General features: G+C 35.9%; 1 protein-coding gene across 1 annotated transcript in view; it reads right to left on the minus strand.

The window, feature by feature from the left end:
* Positions 1-27,114, minus strand: part of DCP1B (decapping mRNA 1B) — a 49,522-nt gene that overhangs the window by 12,923 nt on the left and 9,485 nt on the right. The window contains exons 3-5 of the mRNA XM_054577198.1: positions 26,699-26,826; positions 5,024-5,090; positions 2,550-2,685 (exon numbers count right to left, since the gene is read on the minus strand). Of these exons, the coding sequence (XP_054433173.1) occupies positions 2,550-2,685; positions 5,024-5,090; positions 26,699-26,826 (331 nt within the window). The remainder of the gene's footprint in view (positions 1-2,549; positions 2,686-5,023; positions 5,091-26,698; positions 26,827-27,114) is intronic.

Below are 27,114 nucleotides of genomic sequence, written 5' to 3' on the forward strand. Positions count from 1 at the left end.
AAAGATGAATAAGGGATGTTCTCTGTACTCAAGGAACTCACAGGCTACGATAGGGCTGAGTCAACAATCAAGTCAAAGGCATGTTAAAGGAACTCAGCCAATGGTCCTTTAGTATGTCTCACTTCACTCACGACTTTCCTGACTGCTTTCTTGTGGTGTTATTTGTTTTCTACCTGCCCTTCCTCCCTTCTCCCTTTCATTTACTGTAAACTAGAAAGTTAGAGCTCAAGACTTAGACTTAGGATCAACTCTTTTGGCAAGAATATTTCAAGGTAGTGTAATATGTTTCACATTATATCACATTGGGGGCACATTATGTCAGGTTATTCAATTTTTATTGATGCTGATCAATGGGCTCAGGCAGTGGCAGCCTAGGCCTTCCATGGTCAAGTTTTCATCAGTCCTTCTCTTAATGTTAACATTACTGATGATCATCGCTTGGATCAATTATTTTACTACAGTGTTTCCAAATTCTGCCATTCCGTCTACATTTAGAACGGAAATTCTTGGAATTCTTTAACAGAGAACTTTCCCTCATCAACCAGGACTACTTGGTTACTCTAAAATATGGTCCATACTGGCCAGGTAGAATAAATACTTAATTATTTTCCATTAACTACCAATTTTCAGAGTAAAAAGCTGGTGTCCTGGTACCTGCAAGGACAGACAATAATTATTTTTGTTTTGCTTTATGCTTTTGGTTGCTTGCTCTCTCACCACCGCGAACTCACAGATTTCATGCACTTGGCGAGCTCCAGCCCACTGCAGCCATCCCTGTTGACAGAGTTCATTCCTTTGGGGAGTGGTCCCTTCAAGTTGATACTATGCCCCTTTCTCATGGCCCTATTTGTTTGATTTTCATATACTAGAGGTGGAATCAGGCGTTTCTTTAAAGAGCCCCAATACTTTTGATGAGGAAATTGTATATAGAAACAATAATCTGGGGGCTAGAGATGCTCATTGCTACGGGGCTGTCACTTATTTCTAGGTTTTTTCAGGGAAAAAGTTTCGAACTACATATTTAAGAAATAAAATGTCAATGAATTCTGACATTTCCAATTAAAATGTAACATTAACAGTTCTAACTTATTTTTTTCTTTTACACTGAAGGTTTTGTTTTGACCACAAAGTTGACCCTTGAACAACACAGGTTTGAACTGTGTGGATCTACTTATATGCGATGTTTTTCAATAAATATAGTATGTGTATTTTTTTCTTCTTTGTGATTTTTTTTCCTAATAACATCTTTTCTCTCTTTTCATTGTGAGAATATAGTATATAATACATACAACATACAAAATATGTGTTAATCTACTGTTTATGTTATTGGTAAGGCTTACAGTCAATATTAGGCTATTAGTTAAATTTGGCCAGGAGTCAAAAGTTTTATGTGGATTTTCAACTGTGTGGGGGCTCAGTGCCCCTAACCCCTGCACTGTTAGAGGGTCAACTGTACTCATTTATTATACCCATGACAGCTGAAAAATTATACTTTGCTTGTGGTTTTTTAAAGCCATGCAACCTATTTTTTTTTTAAATTTCATGTGGTTTAAGCTAATGGCTTTTGGGTTTTGAGTCACGGTTAGGAAGATTTCCCCTTTCCCAGATTACAAAGAAACTCATACAAGTTTTCTTCTGGTACTTGAATAGTTCAATTTTTACATTTAAATTTCTAATATATTTGGAACTTATCCTGCACATAGCATGAGATAGAGACCCTATTTTATATTTTTCTAAATAGCTACCAGTTATCCCAACATCATTTATTTAAAAATCTATTCAAGTAACTGATTTGGGATTTTCATCTTTATCATATCCTAAATTCCATATACACTGGGGTCTCATTTTGGACTTCCTCATCTGTCCCATTGGTCTACCTGGTGGTTTGTGCTCAACACCAGTACCGCACTGCCTTCAGTGTTTAGGCTTTAATGTCTTACTATCAGGTGGGTGGAGCTTGCTCCCCCTTCCCTCACACCTAGTATTGCTCTTCTTTGCCAGGGTTTTCCCCAGTCATTCTTCCTTGTGTATTTTTCCACATGAACCTTATAGTCAACTTGCCTGACCCCAGAAAGGAAAAAGGAAATCAGTTTGTATTTGTTTAAGAGTCGTCTTAAATTTATAGATTCATTTATATGGAAGCGAGAACCTGAAGTTTTATCTCCTTATCTAAGATCAGGATATTTATTTGCATTTGTTCAAGTCTATTTTTATGCCTTTCAGGGGTGTTTAAAAGTTTTCTTTATATAGGTTTTGCTTGTTTCTTGAATTTTATTCCAAAGAATTTATATTAGTTTGTTGCTATTTTAAAGGGTATCTTCTAGTAAATCTTTTGATTAGATACTATTTATATGTATGAAGGTTACTGATTTCTCAGGCTACCTTTTAATCCATTTAAAAGCAAACAGTCTTTTTTAGCCTATTAAAAGCAAATATTTTTTTTTCATCTAATTTTGTTTGGGGGAAGGAAGAGCAGGTAAGTCTTTCTTAATGAGTATATTCTCTCTGTGGGAATTAAGTATGTATCACAAGGGAAGACAAAAACTCACCTTTGTATATTCATCTTTGGCCTTGGTGAGCATTCGTAAGATATCTACTTCCTTCCCCTCTCCTGAACTGAGGATCATTGGGGAGATTCCTGCTCCAGCTCCTTGATGGGCTCTCAACTGTTCATACTGAGTTAGGCTAGAAAAGTAGAGGGGAAGATCCACGCGAGAAAAACCAATTCAACACAAAAGATTTTTTAAAACCATTCAATTCTCACCCAGTTGTTTTTGTCCTGTTATACTCCTATTAGAAATAAGACTGCTTAAGAAATGAAAGAAGAAGAGTGAGATTTGAGGTCCTGAGTACATGACTAGATATATAAGTCTAGAGTAATGGTGGGCAAACTCCAACCTACAGGCCAAACCCAGCCCACTGCTGCCCCTTTGACAAACACAGCTCTTGTGTTTACGGCTGCTTTCTCACGCTAACTGTAGAGTTGAGTAGTCGTGACAGAGTCAGGTATGGCCTTGTAAAAAAAAAAAATTGACTATCTGGCTTTCTAACGAAAAAGTTTGCCAACTCATTGAGAGCACTTGAAAGGACCATAAATTGCTAAGGAAACCCAATTGCAGAATTCTCAAAGACTGAGCAAATTGCATGGCAAATCAGATTTCCCCCTCTTCATTCCCAAGTGCCTTGAAGTCAAAAGAAGTTTAATTCCAGCCATCCAAATCCTATGCTTCTCTGGCAGTTCAGAAACACAATGAAGATTCCATTCTAGAAAAGGGGCATTAAAAAAACAGGGCAATGAGGCATGTCTTCCGTGGTCCTGAAAACACTGCAGAAGGGAGGCCAGATTGCTACTACACACTGCTAGGTGGCATTGATAAAAATACTTTTTCCTTTTGTGTGCTTTGACTTTCAGCTCAAATTCTTTTATAATTGTCATGAAGTTTGTGGCCAAAGAGATCTGAGAATTTATTGAGAGATTTAATTCTAAGTGAGGAAGGACTGGAATCCATACAAATCAGCTGCTTATTGCTAGTCAACAATCAATTTCCTGCCCCAGCTGCTAAGCAATTACTGCAGAATGCTAACAATTTTAACATGGCCTCTTGGCTGAGCTACAGGGTAATTTTTAATTTACATGTAATCCTGCTATCATTATCCATTGCACAGTTTACAATAACATGCATGTTCTAAGAACTAGCTGTTATAGTAGTAAATACTAGTTTGAACACAATCACCATCTGAAACCAGAGCTAGTTACCTAAAATTATCCATCACAAGCTAGATTTTCAGAAATCAGTTGTAAGAAGTGCTCTCCAAGTTTCATTTTTGGGGGTCACTTTTTAGTAACCTCATTGCCCAAGATTTAAAACTGGAAATGTTTTTTATTTTTTTGCGCACAGAGCTGCTTTGTCAAACCGTGTGGGCAGCAGCCATACTATGTCCTCAGCTGAGTCCAGTCACCACTGACATACAGCACAAGTGGGAAACATTTCATTCTGAGGCTCCAGACGTGGCCAGCCTTTTGGCATCTGGAAGAAGAGTTGTCCTGGGCTACACATTAAATACAGTGTAAGATGTAATCACACACAAAAATCTCATAATGTTTTAAGTAAATTTACGATTTTGTGTCGGGCCACATTCACAGCCACCCTGGGCTGCATGTGGCCCATGGGGTGCAGGCTGGACACCCCCGCTAAACCATCCCCATACACAGCAGGGAAATCACTGCCTCACAGCACACATCCCTGGGCTCAAGAACTGATCAAAGAGTTGACCAGTCACAGAGAAGGCAGCATACTTACCTGGGCCCTCCTTTCTATGCAACCAGGGAAGCCAAGAGTGGGGAAGTCAGGCAGTAATTTAAGTTTCCCAAAATGCAGAATAGGACAAATCACAAGGTGTCAAGAGATTAGAAGAAAAAGAGACTGGATGGGGCAGGCGGGGTGGGGTAGAGACTAATTTGTCTACTGATCACTAACCTAATAGTACCTCAGGTAATTCCAAAGAGATGGAAAACAAAGACTGTCCGAAGTACCCAGAGCACTGGAGGTGTGAGGAAACCGAGCCTCTACAACTGTGGTGCTCAATGAAAGGAAAGCACTTAGGGCAGGAAGGAAATGAAAGATCTGAGAGAACCTGGAGCAGCCTTTCATAATGACTCTCAATGTTCTTTTAGCTAATAGACTTACTGATAACTTTCAAAGAAAAAACTGCTGAATCACAAATAAGGAAGATATTAAGGAAAAGTGCCATCTGCAACAATGCATATTACAGGTATTTCACATATGCAGAAAAAAATGAGGTGAGCCATTCCATATGATAAATGTTACTTAGTGAAAATGTAAAAAGTTGGATTTATGTCTGTTTTTCATTTATAAAGTAATTGTAAATATTTTTATAACCACTTGAAAAGGATTGCAGTTAGAGAGAGATTCTGTTAAGATTATGGTGTAGTGACACATACTTAGAAAACAAACAAAAGCACTAGGTCCTAAACAATGGTATGCAGTGTTTCAACACTTACTTTTTCATAAGCTCTGCAATTCTTTGGCATTCTTCCTTATCATAAAACCAAATTCCATAAATGGACACTGCAAAAAAAACATATCAAACAAATTATGAGCATCTTCAAAACTTCAGAATGGAAAGAAATTCCCTTTCCATCATGAATGAATATACACAATTATTGAACAAATGAAACCAGTCATTGGAGTTAAAGCTTGAAAACCTAGCACTGGAATTTTTTAAGCCCACAGAGAAATCTGTAGTGGTCTTAGGTGCACACACACACACACACACACACACACACACACACACACACTGCCCTTAAAAATATGCACCTGAACATCATTTGGTAAATATATCTTAACAGATAACTAGAGACTGAAAATGGAATTAGAATTTCTAAACTCCTGGATTTGAAATGTAATGTTTCTATAGTCCATTTGCACATTTCACACACATATTTCATTTTTATTTTCAAGTATTCAGAAATCTGATGCACAAATTAGGCCTAAAAACCCCTCTTCCTTTTCCATCTGTCAGGTAAACGTTAACTGAGAAATTGGTTTTGTAAATTGTAAGTTAGGTTATGGTACAAGAAAAATTAAAGTCAATAAATAAATCTCGGACTTCAAAATGTCTGTACAGAAAATTTACAACTATCAAAAGCTTAGAAATGACTATCATTTAGTAATAAAGGAAATATGTGGTATAATATAGCTGCTATTGATTCATTTAATAATTTTCAAATAAACTGTATACTTTGGTATGAGCCTATCTATATCATTTCTGTAGCAAAGGCCAAACAGTTCCATATAAATACCTACTTGAGGATCTAATGGTGTTAATCATGTAAGTATTGTATTCACTACATAGACATTTAAAAATCTTCATTGAAAATAGCAGCAATGTGATAATAAAGCCATGAAAACCAACAAAACATATTTTTAAGGTACACTTTCAAAACATTTTATTATGTGAATATTATTTGGTCACTAAACCAGCTGTGATATTTTAACTATGACTTTTTCCCCACTCACTCACCAGTGCCTTGATAGGGAATTTCTGCTTCTTGTCAGTAACAATTTAGGTATCAAAAGGCACAGGAAATGTCTTTTTAGTGCTATTTTAAGCAAATATTTTAAAAAGGAACCTTCTAAATCTGAATTACTAATTTGACGAAAGGTGGTAATGGGTTTTTAACTTTTTGTATGATTAGTGTACCAGGTATCTTTATCTTACCTACCTACATGTGTGAAGGGGGGAAAGTGGAAGAAAACAGCTTTTTCTTGAATAGGATCATTTTACCCTCTTAGAAATACATAAACATGTTGCCCTTTGATACAATGACAATCTTCTGAAAAAGAATTGAGTTCATTACAAGATCATTAAATATGTATCTTGAAATTTTTATTCAAGGTTGTTTCTAGTCCATCAACATTAATTGCCTTCCCTGATTGCCTACACAGATTCCTGCACGCTAACCCACCTAGCTTCATGTTTTTGTAAGTACATGGCATTCAACTGCTCAATAAGTCTGAATACCCTTTGTGTTTTGGTGGCTTTAATCTTAGTGACAAAACTAGGAACCTTGTCTCTTTTTTGGTTACCTATTCTCTACCTTGGGGACAGAGTCTTTCAAAACTATCCAAGGAGAAAGGTGGCAGCATGGGTGACAAACACAGCATAGCTAAGAAATTCGAGGCCCAATGACAGAGGGAAGAGCCAGCCACTTGGGTCTCAACAGTAAAACATATTAGTAGAAATATTTTGGGTGTCATTTCTTTGATGTTACACATTTATGACACTTGACATAAGGAACTAGATTTTCATAAGGATAGGATGCCAAGGAGACTGTTGATACAAATAGAAATGCAATTTGATAATATCACTACTGGGAGATAACTAAAATGTGGATTTAGGGAGGGGAAATGCTACAGAAACATCTTTCAGATGTCAAAGAGTGAAGTAAGACTGTGTTTGTAAGTGATTATATAAGACATTGTGGAGATTTCTTTAGGACATGACCATGTATCTCTAAGCAACTTGACTTTAAGATTAAAACGAACCATTTAGAAATAGCCCTTTTCAATCTAGTTAGTTTTTAGTTTGAACATAAAATTTAAATAGCAAGGGGGTGTGGGGCGCGGCAGGGAACAGATTTACCAGCAATCCTAGCTACTGAAAGGTAGCGCCAAGATAAAATGTAGCCCTGGGCCTCATTTTTTCTCCCTAAAATAGTTTTGCCACTTGAGCAGCATTCCACTGGGAAAGGGGCAGTGAATTGTATGAAAGTGCACATTCCAACTAAAGTTTCCTGTCTCTTAGGCCCAAGGTCCACCGACCCCTGGACAAACCTATCACTCTTCTACACAAGAGGGTGTATCAGAGCAGCCCGTGGTGACAAATAGAAACCAGAGATCATCATGCTTTCGGGAGGTGATGAGCTGACAGGCTGACAGAAACCATTAACCTCACATTTCAGTCAGAGTTTTCCTGTAAAGCCACTGGGGGAGAGGCCCGGCCTTAGGTAGGCAGTGAGCACAGCACGGGAGAAAGAAAAAGACGGGGTTGAAAAGAACCGCAAAAGAGGTGTGGTTTTTAGGATTCTAAAACTTAAATTCCTGTCACCTAAATTTGCAGTGATACGATAATATGGCTGCATTAACTTGTGCAGCACTAAAATGTGACTGTGGGAATGGTTGCTAGGTTTTAAACACTTACAAGGAGAAAAGCTTTTGAGCAGGATATTTACTTATTTTTAAAAATCGACCTATCAGTGCACATCTGGAAATTCACCATGCTTCGAGCCTTTGTCCAGCCCGCTGTGCCTGCGTACCAGCCGCTTCCCAGCCACTCATCTGCTGAGACAGAGGTGAAGTTTAAGGGCACTTTGGTGCGTGAAGCTCAGCTCAACTGTTTCTACACACCTCCTGGAGGTAAGAAACCCAAAAGTGGAGTAAAGAATAGGAAGAACATGTTAAAGTTTACTCTAAAATAATCTAATGATGCCTAGCATGTGTGACTCCCCTACTCTAAGGACTCATTTCCTGGCAGTCCTCTTCATACTTAATAGAGGATTTTTAACATATTTAATAGTTGTGAAATTGTGCTTAAAACTGTCATGATTTGGAAATTCTCAATTGAAAAAAGCAGTGTTTGAGGCAACAGGTAATGCAATAGTGCCTCTACATATCTGTTAAAACACCAATTTTATACTTGCCTTTTAATTCTACAAGAAAGATTAAGGAAAGCAAAACTGCCATATTAGATTTCATGTCTGATGACAAAAAACAAGCTGATTATATTTCATAATGATATTTTCTTTAAAAAAAATTTCTTCAGCAGAAAAATCTACAGCTGATCAAATTTAAGAGGCTAGTTAAGGGGTCATTAGAGGCCAAATATCCTTAAATGAACATCCATTTGGAATCCTTTGCTTCTTATCAGCATAGCACATTAGTTCATTCTGTACATTCTTTGGGGATTTACCTCGTTTAGTTTCAGTTCCCGATAAATATTTCTATACAATCTATTCTTCTAAGACATTTACCATTTGTTCATATTTTATTCCAAATACCTTTCAACTCCAAAACACAAATGGTAGCTTACAACTTTTTAACAAGGATTCATGCTAATATTTGTGCAACTTTGAAGTAAGACATATTTCCATAGAGTAAGTATATAATACATAATTACATAGGTAAAACTTAAATAGGCAGAATAAGGATATTTGATGGGGCAATGATCTTTTCTCTCTCAAAATCACACACTTCTCTCAAAATGAGGAGAAAATATTTTTCTTGGTCAATATGCAGCAAAAAGTCACTTAAATTCTCTTTTTACTAGGAAAGCCACAGAAAAGTGGCAGTGTGAGTTATACAGGTCTCTTCTGGGCACTTACGGATAAACCAAAAATTTAAAAATTCCTTCAAATCCCATTCCTTTCATGAAGTCTTTCTCAAATGAGTGGAATAATAATCCCAATTGTAAGGACCAAGAACATCTAACCACATATTTGGTGTAAACACTTGTTTTTGAGACTTTGTTCAAGTACAGTATTTCCTGATTTATTGTACCAGGCACCTAGTACAGGTTTCTGTAAGTTTGCCCCCACTGATGATGACTCATTACTGGCCTGCGGTAGTAAGCCTGCACTCAGCCATTATGGCCCTTCTGAAAGATCACAAGGTAGTTAAGAAATTAGAAAGTTAGAATCATGAAATTTTAGAGTTAGAAGTCAGCTAAGTGTGCAGTCCAATAACGTAGTTCACTAATGAGTAATATGTGGTCTAACAAGGCTAAATGACGTAGCCAAAGTCACTTTTCTTGGCTGAGCCTGTTTTCTCTATCTCTCAGCCTTCCACATAAAACAATTCTTATGTTTGATTTGCATGCTATCATGTTATGGTTATTGTGAGTTCATGTGGGCCCTCAAAAAGAAAAAAGGAAGGATTGAAAGGAGGAATGAGCACAGAGGAAAGGAAGTAAGAGAGGGAGAAAAGAAAGAACAAAGAGGAAGGAAACACTGGAATGGAGATTTCTGGTACTGGCTGTATTTTTACTGTAGTAAACGCTCGAGCAGCAATGTTGCCCATGTATGGCATCCACAGATGGAAAGCATAGGCTGTCTGGCTGCTCTATGCTGACTATGTTCTTCTACCCCATTTGGAATGCTTTGTGCTAAAAATGTTTGCTTTCGGCATGTTCTTTAATACCTTTAAAGTAATGTTCTTTCATTCACCTCTGCTTAGCTTTAGTGACCAAACACGGACACAATCTTGTAAAACAAAATTTTCTCTGGCCACCGAGAGTCTACATAACACTGTTATCTCTGGCCCCTGGTCTGGTTCTCCTCATATGACATAGTTTTACTGCACCTCACAAATCAGTGATCCCATGATCTCAAAATATTGGAAGGTTCACAGTAGACGAAACTTCTTTTATGGGTGATGAATGCTCATGAACATTCTGGGGAAACACTAGAAAACCTAAGCAATACTGTGAAGTAGAAACAACCTTTCCCTTCCTAAAAGAATAAACTTCATTAGAAAGTTAAAGCCATAGAAAATGACAACAAAAAACAACCTTTCAACTAAAGCACTATACTAATTTGGGTTAAGTTAATATGTATCTCCAAATACAAGTAGGAATTTATCTTCAAAGAAAAAGATGGCTTTATCTTTTTTAAAGTTTTCATTTATAGCAAATGCGTGCGATGCCATTAGACCTCCCTAATCGCCACAGAGGTCATTATCCTCCTCCAAATGGCAGCCCTGACCTCTGCCACTGCCCTCAGGATCATGAAAGGTCAGACGGAATCTTCCTCATTATATACTAACTTCCTGATTTTATTTATTTCAGGGGAAGTTTCTTTAATCTAAGAGATTTAACAAAGTAAATAAACATTTTTAAAAATTATGAAGCTGAAAAGCCATAGGTAATAATAAATATAAATAGGAATGACTTATTCTGTTTTATTGGCTATTTAAATTTACGTTTTCATTTTGTTCATAATCTTGCTGATTAATTGCATAGTCTCCTGGGCCACAAAAAACAACATGGGCCCCCTGAAGTGTCTTCCCCCCTCTCTGAGCTCCTCCTCAGCGTTAAGGACTCTGTTTTTCTCATTCCTCCAGGGATAAATAGTTTCAACTTTTTCTTTGCTCCCAGTTACTTATATGTCCTTTAACTAAAAGAAGAAAAAAATATACATGCCATAATTAGGTATTTACACAACTGTCCCCTCCATGGACTATGAGCCCGAGGAGGACAGGACTTGGTTAACAAGCCCAGCAGAACAACTAGCATGTGGTACACCTTCAACAGACGTTTGCTGAGTTGAGCTGAAACCTAAGACTTCACTGATAGTCCTTATAATTGCTTAAATTAATAGTTTTCGCTATGCTGGCTTAGTTGGACATCACAGGCAAGATGGGCCTCGGTCCTTGGCATCAGCATCACCCCTCCTGCAGGGGCTGCAGCCGGGGGCTAGGTTCTCTTCACACCCCTCTCCTATTCTCCTCCTAACTTCACACAGAGTTTATTTTGCTTCAAACATTTGATACTTTTAGACATAGTAGTGTTGATGGGATTTTGTCTTTAAGTTATAAACTCCCTAGGATTGTATATTTCTATTGATCCAGCACTGTGTAGGCACTAAGGTACTCATTTTATGTGTATTTATTATACAACAGTTTTACCACATACCAGGCACTGGCAACTACAGCTCAAAGAATGCAATTAATCTCCAAAATCATATACATTTCTTTTCAGGGTATAACGAGAAGTACTCAATCTAGCAGAAAAAAGAAGATACTGATATTCCAGTCATGTCTGATAATAGTAATCTGAAGCTTACATATACGAGTACCTAAATTATTTTAAAAATATAAGATTTATATGCAATGTTAATTATTCTAGGAACACACTGAAAATGTATTATTTTACATAAATATCAATGTAGCAAAACGAGTCTTGCCATGTACAAACTGTAGTTTGTGACCAACAATGTTTAAGATAAACATAAAGCAGAGTATATCTAGAGGTATTTGTTCTAATGAAATACAGACTTCCTCATATTAGAATCAGATCATTTAATTGTTTAATAATTATAGGAATAGCTTTGCTAAAAATACTCTAACTATAATACATATATGATCACTGAAAAATTTCTAAGATTTTACATAGTAGCGGACTACCAAAAGAAGAATAATGCTGCTTCTTGACTAAAATGAGCCAGAGTTTCTGTACTGTTTTCATTTTGACCTTAATCTGTAATTATGGATATAGTAGATAACACTTTTCCCAAAGTCCTTTCTGTTATAAACAGTTAAGTCATGTTTGGGTTCTACAACTGAATAAGAGCTCTAAGGTTGTACATAGGATAATTGTAACACCAGTTCTTGGCTAAAATTGTTTTCTTTCTCCAAAAAAGAGCTAGCCCTAAGAACATGAAAAAAATTGGAATTTTTCTTTCTGTGGGTTAAGTCGTACATTAACCAGCAAGTTTCAAATTGATTATTTAAAATTGTTTCTAAGTGATTCTTGGGCAAAAGTCAGTAGCATAAAAAATAGGCTCTAAAAGAACAGACATGAATACTCAATGTAGCTAAAATGAACACTTACTATATGCAAAGCACTGTGTTAGGGTCAGGAAACTAAAAGATCTTTTACTTATTAATCATTTTAGTAAATGTTTTGGAATCTAGCTTTTCTCTGCCAAAATTCAGACTTCTACTATGCCAAACTGGGTGCTCAAAAACAAAATACGAAATACACTCCAAGCCACAATATTACTCTCTTTATATTAGTCTCACCACACTATCTGTTCATCACCACATATGACTTTGCCGCATGGGTTCTTCCTCATCTGCATGCCAGATCGTTAAGTTAAATTACGATTAGAGATGCATACACATTTTCCCATCAAATTCATGTGAAAATCCTATATACAAGGAGCCTCTAATCATACATGATGAAAGTGTAAAGACTATGTGAATTAGAGAAATATTGCTTATCCCTATTGTGTGTGTGTTTGTGTATGTGTCTTGGAGCTTCCAGATATCACAGTTCAACACATGGAAAACCAAAGACATAAAAACCAGTGGTACCAGAGGACTCAAGTGAAGTTTTGTTTTACACCAGGCTCTACACAGCCAGCTTTAATTGATAGAATGCTAGTTCTTTAGATAAATAGTATTCTTTAGGGGTTAGATCTGTTCTCTTCAGCATAAGTGGGCACTGACAGAGAGAACAAAAAAATAATTCTGGATTTAAAGTCAGAGTGACAAGTTTCATCACTCAAGTCATGGTAGATGTGTAACCCTTAATCATATATTAAAACACATTAGCTCTCTGAGCAATGGCACATAATAAATAGATCAATTTTTCAGTTAGAATCACAGCGGAGGCTTACCGACACAGAATGAGCACATTTAATAATTTTAATTTCAGTGGCCTTCTTTCTTCCTCACTAAGAAGCATAGACTTAGCAAGTCAAAAGAGTCCTTGAAGGTCATCTAGTGCAACCAACCACTCCTCTCACATACTGTAAAAGAGCCCTAAGATTGCACAGGTTACTTATTCTGATTGAATATGAAATGTCAGATTCCTGTCTCTCATTTCGTCCTGCACATGACTTGAATGAGTTTACTTTAAATGATATTCTATTGTTATCTTTTCCAAATATAAAGATTCTTCCTAGTAAAAATGACAATCATATTCAGCCATATCATTACTTTAAATATGTTTCTTGACTCTTGAGGGCTTTGGGAGTTCAATAAAATACCTAAAATTGTACGCAAAATAGTGTGTATATACCCAGACATGTTTCTGGAGGTTGGGAAGTACAACGCGTAGAGCCCCGACACGACGCCTGGCACGCAGTAGGCCATTGAAAACACTGGTGGGAGGCGGGCGGGCAGGAATGAAGGAAACTCATCAGATTCTTAAGAGGGTTTGTGACTCAAAGAAAGTTAGCAACTACTATTTGAGGCTATCAATATACCAGTAAATATCTCAGAATGGAAAAAACAAATTCTCAATTATCTGTGGGCAGACACTGTGGCTTTCATTTTCTTACTAATAAATTTACACATGGTTCACTTCTAACCTTTTAAATTGCTTTTGCAATAATTGCCTGAACTGATTCCAATGTTAAGAAAACAGATGACGACTTGAGGTTTTAGACTCTGTTAAGTTGGAAGACCTTTTATTCCTCCACGTGGCCCAAAGTCTAGGAGGGCACTTGCAAAACATAGCTCCTTAGCACTGTCGCTCAAGGAGAGGGTGAATCATGCAGTTCAGCTCCCATTACTGCTTTGCTTAGCTGAGAGGTAGGATTTTCCATCTCTGTCACAAGTGAGGATAGGGAAGAATTTTGGAAAACTGGGCAACGTTATGGCTCTTTCTCAATCACCCCTAGCAGAGTACCTTCAAAGCTGGACAAAAACAACAGACATATATACAAATATAAGACTTCTAGAATTAATTTAAATGACTTGGGAGTTACTTTAAGTACATTGTACATGTCTATTTCTTACCCAGATCTGTTCACTTTCTGTGTTTATTTGGTACCACAGAATGCAAGTAAGATATAAGATGTAGTGTCTGCCCACAAGGGGTCTGTAATTTATTACTTATGCCACTGCTTTCTCAGCTTATTAATGTGGTATCATGACAGAGCAAACCTTTCACAAAATGCATTCTAAGTATAGTTAGTGATGTTACTTCCAAATTATGACCTATTTTTGTTTGCAAATTTGACTTTCTTACTGCTATTTTTTTTTTTTTAAGATTTTACTTATTTATAGACTTAAAGGGAGGGAAAAAGAGAGGGAAAGAAACATCAATGTGTGGTTGCCTCTCACGTGTCCCCTACTGGGGACTTGGCCCACAATGCAAGCATGTGTCCTGTCTGGGAATCAAACCAGTGACCCTTTGGTTTGCAGGCCAGTGCTCAATCCACTGAGCCACACCAGCCAAGGCCTCTTACTGCTATTATTTATTGTGGGTATATATAGGTACATTTCATTTGGAGCTATTGAAGAAATTAAAGTTACAGCTCATAATGTGTTCTATAACAGCCATCAAGAAAAGACCTATAATTCTATTTAAAAATCTTATTAGCAATTTACATATATTTTGTTCTAGGGAAAGGGTTGCAGAATAGATGCTAAGGATTCTCTCTGCTAGAAAATTCATTTTAAAAAAATTGACTCCTGAGAAGGAAGCAGAAAGTTAATTCTTTCTACTTGGGAGGAAGATTAAGTTGTACAGGTTTTCATATTTTCAGCAAAAAAGAAACCTTTCTCCTTTGACCACAGGGAGAAAGCAGACACCCCAAGCCAGGTGAAAGGTGGCACAGCCTTTCAAACAATCTGGAAACTAAATTAAACTATTTCTATCACCTGCAATTACTTAACACTTTCAGGTGAGGTCATTACATGAAAGGCTTTGTGTCATGGTGGTTTAAAGTCCTGAAGATATGCTTTAGAATAAGGACAGTTGTATTTCCAGGTGGAGGAAGACAAGATGCAAATTTGAAAAGAGGTATTGTGACATTCTAATAAACTTAGAAGGGACAGAGGTTAGATGAAACAGCAGTTAATAAATGCCAGGGTAAAACAGAAAGGTAACAAGTTATACTTAAGTATTCATTTCTTAAAGTCTTCTTTTATAAGGTTCAATTATTTCTACTTTTTAAAATTGAGAAGTAATTTAAAGTGCTCTGTTTGATGAGTGTTGACAATAATATATTTTCATGTAATCAACCACCCAAAACAAGATATAAAATATTTTCATCACCCTCTTCCAGTCAACTACACCACTTCCCTCACCAACTCCAGCACAGACACCAGACAAATATTACATGGAAGGAAAATATCAGTACTGCTGTGCCAGCGACTGCTGTGTATTTCTAGCTCAGCATTTAGCATATTACTTTGGTTTTTGTCTCTATTTTGTGCTAGGAAGGTACACTCTAAGAGGGAAGGGATGCATCTTACTCATTATTGAACTCCCTACACTTAGTACAGAATCAATACCAATACACAAGTGCTCAGGAAACACATATGGAAGTAAACATAAGGGAGGTATATGTTGCATGCAGAAACTACAGCTAGCATGTAGCATGTATCTCATTCATTTTCATTCCTTTTGAAGGTTGAATAACATTCCAATGTATGTATATATGATATTTTGGATATCCATTCATCCACTGATGAACATTTGGGTTGTTTCCACCTTTTGGCTATTGTCAATAATGCTGCTATTAATACTGTTCTGTTAGTATTTTGGTGAGGGTTTTAAAAATATCTACATTCACAAGATATTGGCCTATAATTTTCTTTTCTTGTAATGTCTTTGTCTTATTTTTGTTATCAGGATAATGTTGCTCTCATAAAATGCGTTGGAAAGTAGTCCTTCCTCTTCTGTTTTCCGGACAAGACTGTGTAGAATTGGTATTATGTCTTCCTTGAAATGTTTGGTACAATTCATAAGAGAAACCATCTGGGCCTGGAGTTCCCTTTGTTAAAAAGTTTTTAACTACAAATTAATTTCCTAATAGATATGGGACTACTCAGGTTATCTGCTTCTTGAGTACATTTTTTTGATTTCTGTTCTTCAATGTATTAGTTCATTTTATCTAAGTAGAATTTATGGGCATGGAGTAGTTCATAATACTTATTATCATCTTAATGTCTGTTGAGACTTCCTCTTTCATTCTTGATCCTTCTAATTTGTGACTTCTCTCTTTTTTTAACTTGATCAGTCTGGCCAGGTGTTTATCAGTTTTATTGACTCTTCAAAGAACCAGTTTTTGGTTTCACAGGTTTTCTCTATTGTTTTTCTGTTTCCTATTTTATTGCTTTGTGCTCTCATTTTTCTTATTTTCTTCCGTCTGATTGCTTTGGGTTTATTTTGCTCTTCTTATTCTAATTTCTTAAGGTGCAAGCTTGAATTATTCAGTTGAGACCTTTCTTCTTTTCTTATCTAAGTATTTCATTCTACAAACTTCTCTCCAGGGCCACTTCAGTTTCATCTGACATGTTGTATTTTCATTTTTATTCAGCTCAAATATTTTCTAATTTTCCTCCCTTTGTGACACATGGGTTATTTAGAAAAGTATTATTTAATCTCTAAATATTTGCGGATATATAAGATACCTTTCTGTTACTGATTTCTAGTTTAATTCTTTCGTGGTCAGAGAGCATACTTTGTATGATTTCAATTCTTAAAATATTTTTTAAGGTTTGCTTTATGACCTGTCAAAAAGTCTATCATGGGGACTGTTACATGTGCACTTGAGAAGAATGTACATTCTGTTGTTGCTGGATTAAATGTTATACAAATGTCAATTATATCAAGTTAATTGATAGTGTTGTTTAGGTCTTTTTTATATCCTTCCTTTTTTTTTTGGTCCACTTGTTCATCAATTATAGAAGTAGAACACTGAAGTTTCCAAATATCACTCCAGGTCTTTTTTATTTCTCCTTTCAATTCTATCACTTTTTACTTCACATATTTTGAAGTTCTGTTGTTAGGTATAGGTGCATGAATGATTGTAAGGTATTATGGGTGAACTGACCCTTTTATCATTATGTAATGTCCCTCTTTATTCCTGATAATTTTTTGTTATTGTTCTAATGTCTACTTTGTCTGAAATTAATATAGCCATTTCAGGTTTCTTTTAATTAGTATTTGCATGGTATGTCTTTCTCCATACTCTCACTTGTAACCTATCCATATCTGTAGCATTACATTTAAAGCGGGCTTCTTATCAGACTGATGGTTGACAGATGGGAGGGAGGTTGGGGAACTGGGTGAAAAAGGTGAAGGAATTAAAAAGTAAAAATTGGTAGTTACAATATAGTCACGGAGATGTAAAGTGTAGCATAGGAAATATAGTCAATAATATAGTAAGTATGTAAAGTACTAGGTGGATACTGGAAATAATAGGGGAACGCTTTGTAAATTATACAATTCAGTTTAACCACTGTACTGTATACCTAAGTGGGGGGCGGGGGGCTGATCTTAGGAATAGATGGCATAAAACATGACATTTCTGTTCAGTTAAAAAATATAAAATAAAGTGGGTTTTTTTTGTAAAGAGTATATAGTTGGGTCATAATTGTTTATCTGAAAAACTCTTCTTTTAATTAGTATATTTAGACCATTTACATTCAATGTAACTACTGACATGGCTGGGTTTAAATCTACTATTTTATTTTTGCTTTATGTTTGCCTCCCCTGATTTTTTCTTTGCTTTTACCTCCTTTTTGCCTTCTTTTGTATTACTTAAAAATTTTAACATTTTATTTTAATTTATCTATTGGTTATACCTCTGGGTTTTTTTTTTAATGGTTGCTCTAGGAATCACAATACACATACCTAACTTTCCACAGTTTACTACAGTTTTTATTTTACCACTTCTAGTAAAATATAAAGGCTTTACAACGACATAGGTCCCTTTAAGCTCCCATTTATGTTGTAGTTGTCACATGCATCACATTTGCATACATTAAGCCCCCTCCTGACAACGTTATTACTTTTGCTTTCAACAGTTATATGTATTTTAAAGAACTTGAGAAAAGTCGACTTTTTACCTGTACATTTACTATTTCTATTGCTTTTCGTTCTGCAGCTTTAACTTTCCCTTTAATATTTCCCTTCAGCCTGAAGAACTTCTTTTAGCATTTATTTTCAATTTTCTTTTATCTGAGATGTCTCTACTTCACCTTCATTCTTGAGGGATATTTTCACTGGAGATAGAATTCTAAGTTGACAGTTTATTTCAGCACTTTAAAATGTTGCTCCTCTGGCTCCCAGACTCCATGGTTTCTGAAGAGAAATCTGTAGTTACTCAAAACATTTTTCTCCTATATGTAATGTATTGTTTTCCTACATGTAATGGTTGCTTTCAAGATTTTTTAAAATCTGTTTTTCAGCAGTTTTATAATGATGTTTATGGGCATGGTTTTCTTTGCATTTATCCTCATTGGGATTCACTAAGTCTTTTGAATCTATATATTTGTGTCTCACCAAACTTGGAAAATTGTAGCCATAGTTCTTCAAATATTTTTTCTACACCAGTCTTTTATTCCTGTCACGAGACTCCAGTAACCCAAATTCAGACCTCCTGATATTGCCCTGGAGATTTCTGAAGCCCTGGGGTTTATTTTTGGTGTGCTTTTTTTGCTCTGAGTTTTTCATTTAAAATTTTTTTCAATTACAGTTTGTATTCAGTATTATTTTGTATTAGTTTCAGGTGTACAGCATAGTGATTAAACAATCACATACTTTACAAAGTGGTTTCCCTGATATTTTAAGCACTCACTTGGCACCATATATAGCTCTTAAAATATTATCGCTTGTATTCATTCTGCTGTACTTTACATCCCTGAGACTATTTTGTGACTATCAGTTTGTACTTCTTAGTTCCTTCACCTTTTCATCCAGCTCCCCAAGACCCCATCCCTTCTGGCAACCATCCATCTGTTCTCTCTATCTATGTCCTTCTAGTTTGTTCATTTATTTTGAGTCCACGTAAAAGTGAAATGATATGCATTTGTCTTTCTCTGACTGGTTTATTTCACTTAGCACAATACCCTCCAGGTCCATCCATGCTGTCATAAATGGTAAGATTTCGTTTTTTTAATGGCTGAGTGATATTCTATTGTATATATGTGCCACAATTTTTTATCCATTCATCTATTAATGGGTACTTGTGTTGTTTCCATATCTTGGATGTCCTGGGGATTTTTGTTTTTTTAACATCTTTTTCCTCTCTATTCTTTTTAAAAAAGATTTTAAATTTATTTTTAGAGAGAGGGGAGGTAAGAAAGAAAGGGAGAGAAACATTGATGTAAGAGAAAGACATTGGTCAGTTGCCTCTTGCATGCACCTCAGTCGGGGACCAAACCCACAACCCAGGTACGTGCCCTGACTGGGAAAAGAACTGGCAACCCTTGCTTTGCAGAATGATGCCCAATCAACTGAGCCACACAAGTCAGGGCTTTTCTCCATATTCTTGATTGGATAATTTCTACTGATCTGTCCTTGAGTTCACTGATTTTTTTTCTTTCCTCTGTCATCTCTATTCTGTGTCAGGTCATCCACTGAATACTGTATTATTTTGGTTCCAAAATTTCCCTTTGGTTCTTATTTTCATACCTATTTTTTCTGCTGAAAATTTCTATTTTTCCACACATTTCAAGAGTATTCAGCTTTATCTCATGGAGTATTGTAATAAAAGTTGTCTTAAAGCCATGCTCTTATAATTACATCTAAATCAAATCAGGATGACCATCTGTGGACTTTTTTCCTTGAGATTTGATCACAGTTTTATGGTTCTTTGTGTTAGTAATTTTGGGTTGTATCATGGATGTTTTGATTATGTTGTGAGACTCTGAGTCCTCTTAAAACTTTCCAGAAAATGTTAATTTTTATTTGTTGGTTTGAGAATGCAATCAATTTAGTTATGTTTAAACAAGAAGTTCTGTTTTGCCTTTGTGTGCAATGGTTCCCATGTCAGTTCCATTTTCAAAATCGTTTGCATCTGGATGTTAGTCTGAAGCTTGGATAGTGGTTTATACTGTAGGTTAGTTCTCTATGTTTCTTTGGCTCTGTTACGTGTATGTGAAGTTCACAACTGAGACCAGGATTTGTGTCAGTTTATAGACAGAATTTGGGGAACTCCTTATCCAGCTCTTGCCTCTAGAGTCTCCCCCACTCTCCAGCAATCAGGGGCCCTTTTCCCCATTCCTCTAGTTAGAAAGTCAGGGTTTCTTTCAGAGTTTGAGCTTTTCACACTGTCAGGCTGTCTGCATAGCATGGACTGCCCACAAGGTGAAGCAAAACAAAGATGAAAATATCTAACTGGATTTCCCCCAAACTCTTCAGCACAGGGGCCTTAGTTTGCAGTTCCTCTGGAAGAGACAGGCTGTTTCCTGGGATCTTCAGGTGCTGGTGCCACCACCATCACCAACACAGTAGTAGTTCAGCTTTGCACTGCAACTGGCTTCAGAGTATGGCTAGGAGAGAAAAAAGGGGGAGAGGGGGCAATTCTCTTCACACTTTGTAGCTCACAGGAGTTGATTTCTCTCATTGTCAGACTAGAAAGAGGGGCTTCTCTTGCTTTTTTGTTGTTCTTCTCCTCAATTCTGTGACTTGGCCCACTCTTGAGTCAAAGCCAGGAGATAAAGAAGCAAAGAATAAAATCAGAAAACTCAACACCATACTGGTCGTTCTTCAGGTTCTGACTTCCCTCTCCAATATGCCTGTGATTGCTTACTTTCAGAACCCTCAATTATGATTTTGGAAGGAGCGGGGGCATACTCTGTCCAGAACTTTTAGTTGTTACCAGTGGGATAGAGATGTTGTAGTGAACTCTATTTTGGCTAGTACCAGAGGCTTAATCTCTTTTTGTTAGGAGGAGTTATGAAATACCTCAAGTAACAGGTGATGTAATAAAAGCCTGACCTGGAATGGATGTGGGAACGAAGAGGAGTGAGCGACAGAACCGGTGTAGAACTGAGGCTTAGCAAGTGGCTGTGAAGGTTGAGAAGTTTACTTTACTGTTACCACATACTAAAATACAATTTATAGGAATATCTAGCTTTACAAATTATCTGTCACTATACATGGGCACTAGAAGTCATCTGTCCTGCTGCTAAGGATGTTATATTCTCGGGGCCTACACAAGTTTTACTCTTGAATGAATTTTCCTACAGAAATAATGCTACACATGCTAGAGCTCTATTTCATAGATACATCATTATAATGTTAGCATACTATTTTTAGGTAGGTGTACAATGGGCAAAAACCTAACCACCCATTAAAATGTTGCTTTTATGAATGTATTGATATTCAATTACATATATTTTTTACCTTCACCCGTGCACATTTCTTCATTGCTTTCAGACAGAGAGGAGTGGGAGTATTGGTGGGGTGGAGAGACAGAGAGAGGGGGAGAGAGAGAAACATCAGTTGGTTGCCTTCCCATACGTGTCCTGACCAGAGCTTGAACCCACAACCTGGGTATATGCTCTGACTGGGAATCGACCTGCGACCTTTTGGCCCATGGGACAACACTCCAACCAACTGAGCCACATCAGCCAGGGCTCCAATTATATTCTTTAATTTTTATCTTTATCAAAGTAACATATGTACATAATTTTAAAAGTCAAATACTATAAGGTTTATAAAAACAGAGAACTCTTCTCTAGCCATTACATTCCTAATTACAGCTTCTCCAAAACAACCTTAATTATATAAATGGCAGTTATTTCTGCTCTCCATTTATTTCTCATCCAACTTTTCTTCTGGTATTTAAATCTCTTTTTACACCACTTCTCGATTTTTAAAATATATTGAAGAGGATTTAATTCTCTCACAATACACACACTCTCACAAACACACACACTTTTCCCCATCCTTCCAGTAAATGTATAGTACGAATTCATATTCAGTGTTTATAATTTAATTATGATATCTGCAGAGCCATATAGTACACTATGATTGTATTTCCTTTCTGATACAGTATTTTGTTGTTCCAGAAATTATGAATTGTCTCATATTGTTAGTTTTTTCTCCCTCTTGGTTTCCAATATTCCGATATCATCATCAAACTCTCTTAAAAAGAAACTGTAAATGTCTCAATAGATCAAAACTATCAGTTACAAATTTTTCCTTGGACATCCGGAAGCCTTTTATCCTTTCATTTTAATTCAGACTGAATGATCTTTAGTTTAATTGCATAGGCATCATTATGGGACTCCTCTTTATCACTGTTCTCAGAATTCCTTTACTTCCATCCTGTTTGGATCCCTTTTTCTTGGCTTGTGTATCAGTCATACTAACTGAAGTTATGCTGCAGTAACAACCCCACGATCTCAATGGTTTACAATGACAAAGGTTTATTTCTCATGCACATTATATATTCATCATGGGTTGCCCTTACCTCTGTGCCATGTTATTTTCATTCTAGGACCCAGGCTGACAGAGCAGCCTCTGCCGAGAATACTGTTAGTCATTGAGGCAGAAGCAAAAGAGAGATGATGAATCATGAGCTAGTTCTCAAAGTATCTGCTCATAAGTAACACATATCACTTCTACCCACATTTCACTGGCCAAAGCAATTCATACAGCCATATTTGAGTTCAACGGGTGACCATATAATATCCTCCTGGAGAAGTCGGTACAGGGGTGGAGGGTGGGGCAGGGAACCAAATCATATAGTCAAGTCTGGCAACAACAGAGCAGAGAGATATAATCTTCTGCAAGGAGGCAAAGTTAGTAACTGTGAACAATAAAGCTATCATACTATATCTTCCTCTTTCTTGTTTACTCCATCTGTTTCATGCAATACACCTACCACCATTGTGGGTTTGTCTTTTTTTCCCCTTTATTATCATTTCTATAGTTTTAGGAATGTGTTCAATCTACCATGTATAACTAAAATACCACCAATCACTTTAAAAGGAACTTCTAGGACATGGCCTATTTGAAAGATAAGAAGAACTGCCTGTAACTATCATTTTCATTATTTATTGCAGTTTTCCCCAGATGCTACAATATTAACAAAGTATTTAAATTGTATTTCTTTTTTAATACAAAACAACCCAATATGGTAAATTTACTTTAAGACTGAGGAGGAGTTTTCTAAAACAGGTTTGATCTTAAATATCTTGATTTTGCCTTTTCTAATTTGCTCTTAAGCTCCAGACTTATGTCTTCGATAAAATCAAGGAGCTCAAAAGAATATCATTCTAATCCTGTAAGCACAATCAAATATTCAACCTGTTGGCCTAACTCTGAAATCTACCTGCCTTTACTGTCTCTAACTTATCTTAACTATTATGATATATTTGGGAAAATATCTTTCTAAAATATGTTTCCATATACCAAAATCTTATTTAATTGGGAAATGGAAAATATAGTAAAAGGTTACTAAAAGGGAATAATATGAAAGAAATGGTCAAATCCAGCTTTTTGTTACATTAGTTTTTATTTTATATTCGCTTTTCTAATAATTGCGATACAACTGATTTTCAACTTTTTAAAAAAGAAACTTGTTTTTTATACTTTGGAGTGTACACTAAGAAGATTAAGCATTTCTTAACAAGTCACGCTTGCTCAAACACATCAGCCATGCATTAGTACTTGCACTGCGTGGACCTGGGCTTTTGAAGTCAGGCTTTCTCGGTTCAAATGCTGTTTCCATCTCCACATAGTCATGAGCCATGGAAAATTACTTAATCCCTTTAACCTCAGTTTCCTCATTTATAAAAAAAAAATAATAGTATTTATAATAAAAAGTTATGAGAATTAAATAAGCCATATTAAGCCTTGAGATAGTACCTGGCAGATAGCAAATGCTCAGTAAATATTTGTTGAATAAATGAATTTTGGTTCTAACTTTTAACAACTATCTTAGTTATTTTAAAATGTTATACAGGTCAAATTCTACTATGACCAAGTTTAAAAACTATAAATTCTTTACTGTTATAAAATCATCTATTTTGTGTTTGGTCAAAATTCAAGGTTATTTATTTATTAAACATCCTTTTATTAAGAGAGGCTGAGGTTTTCACTTTTTTATTTTTGTTCTTCTAAATTCATCCAATTCTAGACAGAGATAATTATCTCCTTAGGTACTACTTTTTTTTTTTTTTTTAACCTAGTGAATCTAAAAACTCAATAAGAAAACTTCCCACACACCTATATTAACACCAAGAGAGATTCTTCACTATACAGATCTTGAAGGGTAGAGTCTTAAAAAACCAGACCTCAATGAAGCTGAGTTCACTGTCCAAATGATAATGAATGAATCTATAGTCAGAGAATATGGAAACCATCTACAATTATTATACAAAGAGTCTGAATTGTTTAAAAACGTTTGGGAGGTATCTGAGACTCTGAAAACACCTCACTACTCTATTGAGCCTTTTGTGAATTTTTGATGTCAGAAACCAAAAAGCCATTTACAAATAAACTAAACTAAAACCAAATGACTGTGGCTGCAAAGGCCATCAGTAGCAGATATCAAGGGAGAAGAAAGCGAAACAAACCAGAAAGATATTCGTTGTTGAACTGATTTCATTTCTTTCTTAGGGAAATTCATTAGAAACATTTTAACACGCACCCCAAAGGCTGCTTTCAGTTTGCATTCATGTTAATAGTGGAGAGAGCAGTACATGTGGTGTATTAACAGCAATAAAACTAGAATCAGAATTTGTGGGTATCTGTCAGGTCTGTCACCTCACTGGGCCTCAGTGTGCTCATCTGCAAAATGGTAGTGAAGATGTCTACCTCACAAAGCTGTGATTATAAAATATGGTAAAATAAATAAAAATGACTAGGACATTGTCATTCAATAGAAATATAAGGTGAACCATAAATGTGAGTCACATATGTAATTTTAAATCAAAAAATAAAAAGAAGCAGGTGGAATTAATTTTAAAAACGTATTTTATTTAACTCAACATATTTAAAATATTATCATTTCAACAGGTAAATCAATATAAAATTGAGATGTTTTACATTTGTTTTTGTATTGTCTTTGAAACTCAGTGTGTGTTTTACACCCATAGCACAGCTCTACTCGGATGAAGCCACCCTTCAGATGCTCGGTGGCCACATGCAGCTGGACAGCACTGGTCTAGAACCAAGCTGAGGCTTAATATGTGTTTGTTAGATCCAAATAGTATTTCCTATCAGATAAATCCTATGGGACTTAGGAAAGTTAATTTTAAAATCAACCACATTAAATAGAGCTTGTATTTTTATATTTTTGGTGTAAGTACATAATATATAATGTATAACAATCTAATAAGAACCTACAATACTATCTATACTAACTAGACCAAGTATTTATCCAAAGTAAGAGTGATCAAAAATGATTACTATAAGTCACTAATATTAACTTATTTTGTACTTATTTATGTGACTATTTTGTTTATTAGGATTTGAATTATATATTAATTTGACATAAAAGAAAATAACAACTGACATTACTATAAGCATACAAGCAATTCAAGCTATAAGCTACAAATGACAAAACTATATCTTCCGACAAAGAAACAGGAGTAGAAAACAAAATATTTCTCTATGTTACTAAATTTTTCACTCATGGGACCTACCATTAGTAAGTCACGTTACAATTTTAATAGCTTTCATTTTTTCTCATAAAAATTTAACCATAGTCTCTAAATAATAGGGTGACCACCTGTCATAATAACTTAATTATTTGTGAATATAAATAAATATAGCATTAAATGGATGCTTTTAAACAACTCATTGGGGTTATAACATTAAATATCTTTTGTATTACATTCATTATTAAGATTACACTGAATAGTATATAGTAGGCAAATTCTTGTATCTTGAGCTCAAAGAGCAGGATGGAAAATGAATGGAAAACCTCTAACTGCAAGGTCTTTCTGAAAGTTGTCCATAAAGCACAGAGCATTTGTGTGCACCAACACATGTTGCTGCTCTTGCAGTTTAAATATTTCCCATCGGTTTTTCTCTGGGCTGTCCAATTGCCCGACACAAGTGATCAGGTAAGATACAAGAGTAAAATAGAGACAGATTGTTGGATAGACAACTGCTACCTCATTTCAAATCTGACAAGGACCAATTTAATTACCTAATATAACTTCAACATTATAAAGTATTATGAAATTCTTAATGACCAAAACTCCTTGGACTTTGATTTTTCACTTACTATATAATCAAAAGATGGCAATTCTAGAATATCGGTCCTCTCCCCCAAACATATTATAGGAAGGCTCAGTTAGAAGTGACACACACACACAAAGTGCCACCGGCTGAATCATTAATTCTGTGCTCTACAGCACCACCTCCGTGTTCTCCTGCAGTCTCCTGACAAAAACTCCTCACCCAGCCCTGGTCAGGCTGAGTTAGAGTCTCCAGGGGGTTCACACTACAAAGTGGTCTCATTGTACAAGACAGGGTTTGAATGGTCACATCATCATATTCACATGGCTTTCATTTAAACTTCCCCACGGAAGAAGCTATTCTCTCAAATAGGCATGCACTTTCCAGGCTAACGAATGCTGGCCCTGGAATCACTATGCTAAACACAAACACAAAGACTGACACTATACAATTTGAAACACTTGAACAAACTGCTGAAATAAAACTGCCCAATTCATTAAGAAAGACTCACATCTGGCATTTCTGTAGAGAAGGAAAGGGTCCTGCAGCTGGAAATCCAGGTCTTTAGTAATGGGTTCTGTCCTATTTTCCATGCTCAGCCTATTCATAATGGTGAACCCATGCTTTGGAGAAGCAGACCTAAGAATCACAATGGGCGGGAGGATATCAAAAGACAAGTTGTTCAGTATAGTGCACTTTTAGTATAAATGCTTTCAAATGTGTCTTCAACCTACATTTGAGTGTGTCTTCAATATTTTTGTACATATATACAGCTTTGTGCAAGCCAACTGTACACATATAAAGCAATGATTCTTTACAAGGAGCTAATAGCACTAATATATTAATTGATGTAACACATGCAGCATGACCGTAATAACTGATCTTTTGGTAAAATCAAATCCTACTTATTTAACTGTGTGTGTCTGT

The sequence above is a fragment of the Pteronotus mesoamericanus genome, unplaced genomic scaffold (assembly GCF_021234165.1).
Source record: "Pteronotus mesoamericanus isolate MK-2021 breed Mesoamerican mustached bat unplaced genomic scaffold, CSHL_Meso_final contig_41, whole genome shotgun sequence".
Lineage (NCBI taxonomy): Eukaryota > Metazoa > Chordata > Mammalia > Chiroptera > Mormoopidae > Pteronotus > Pteronotus mesoamericanus.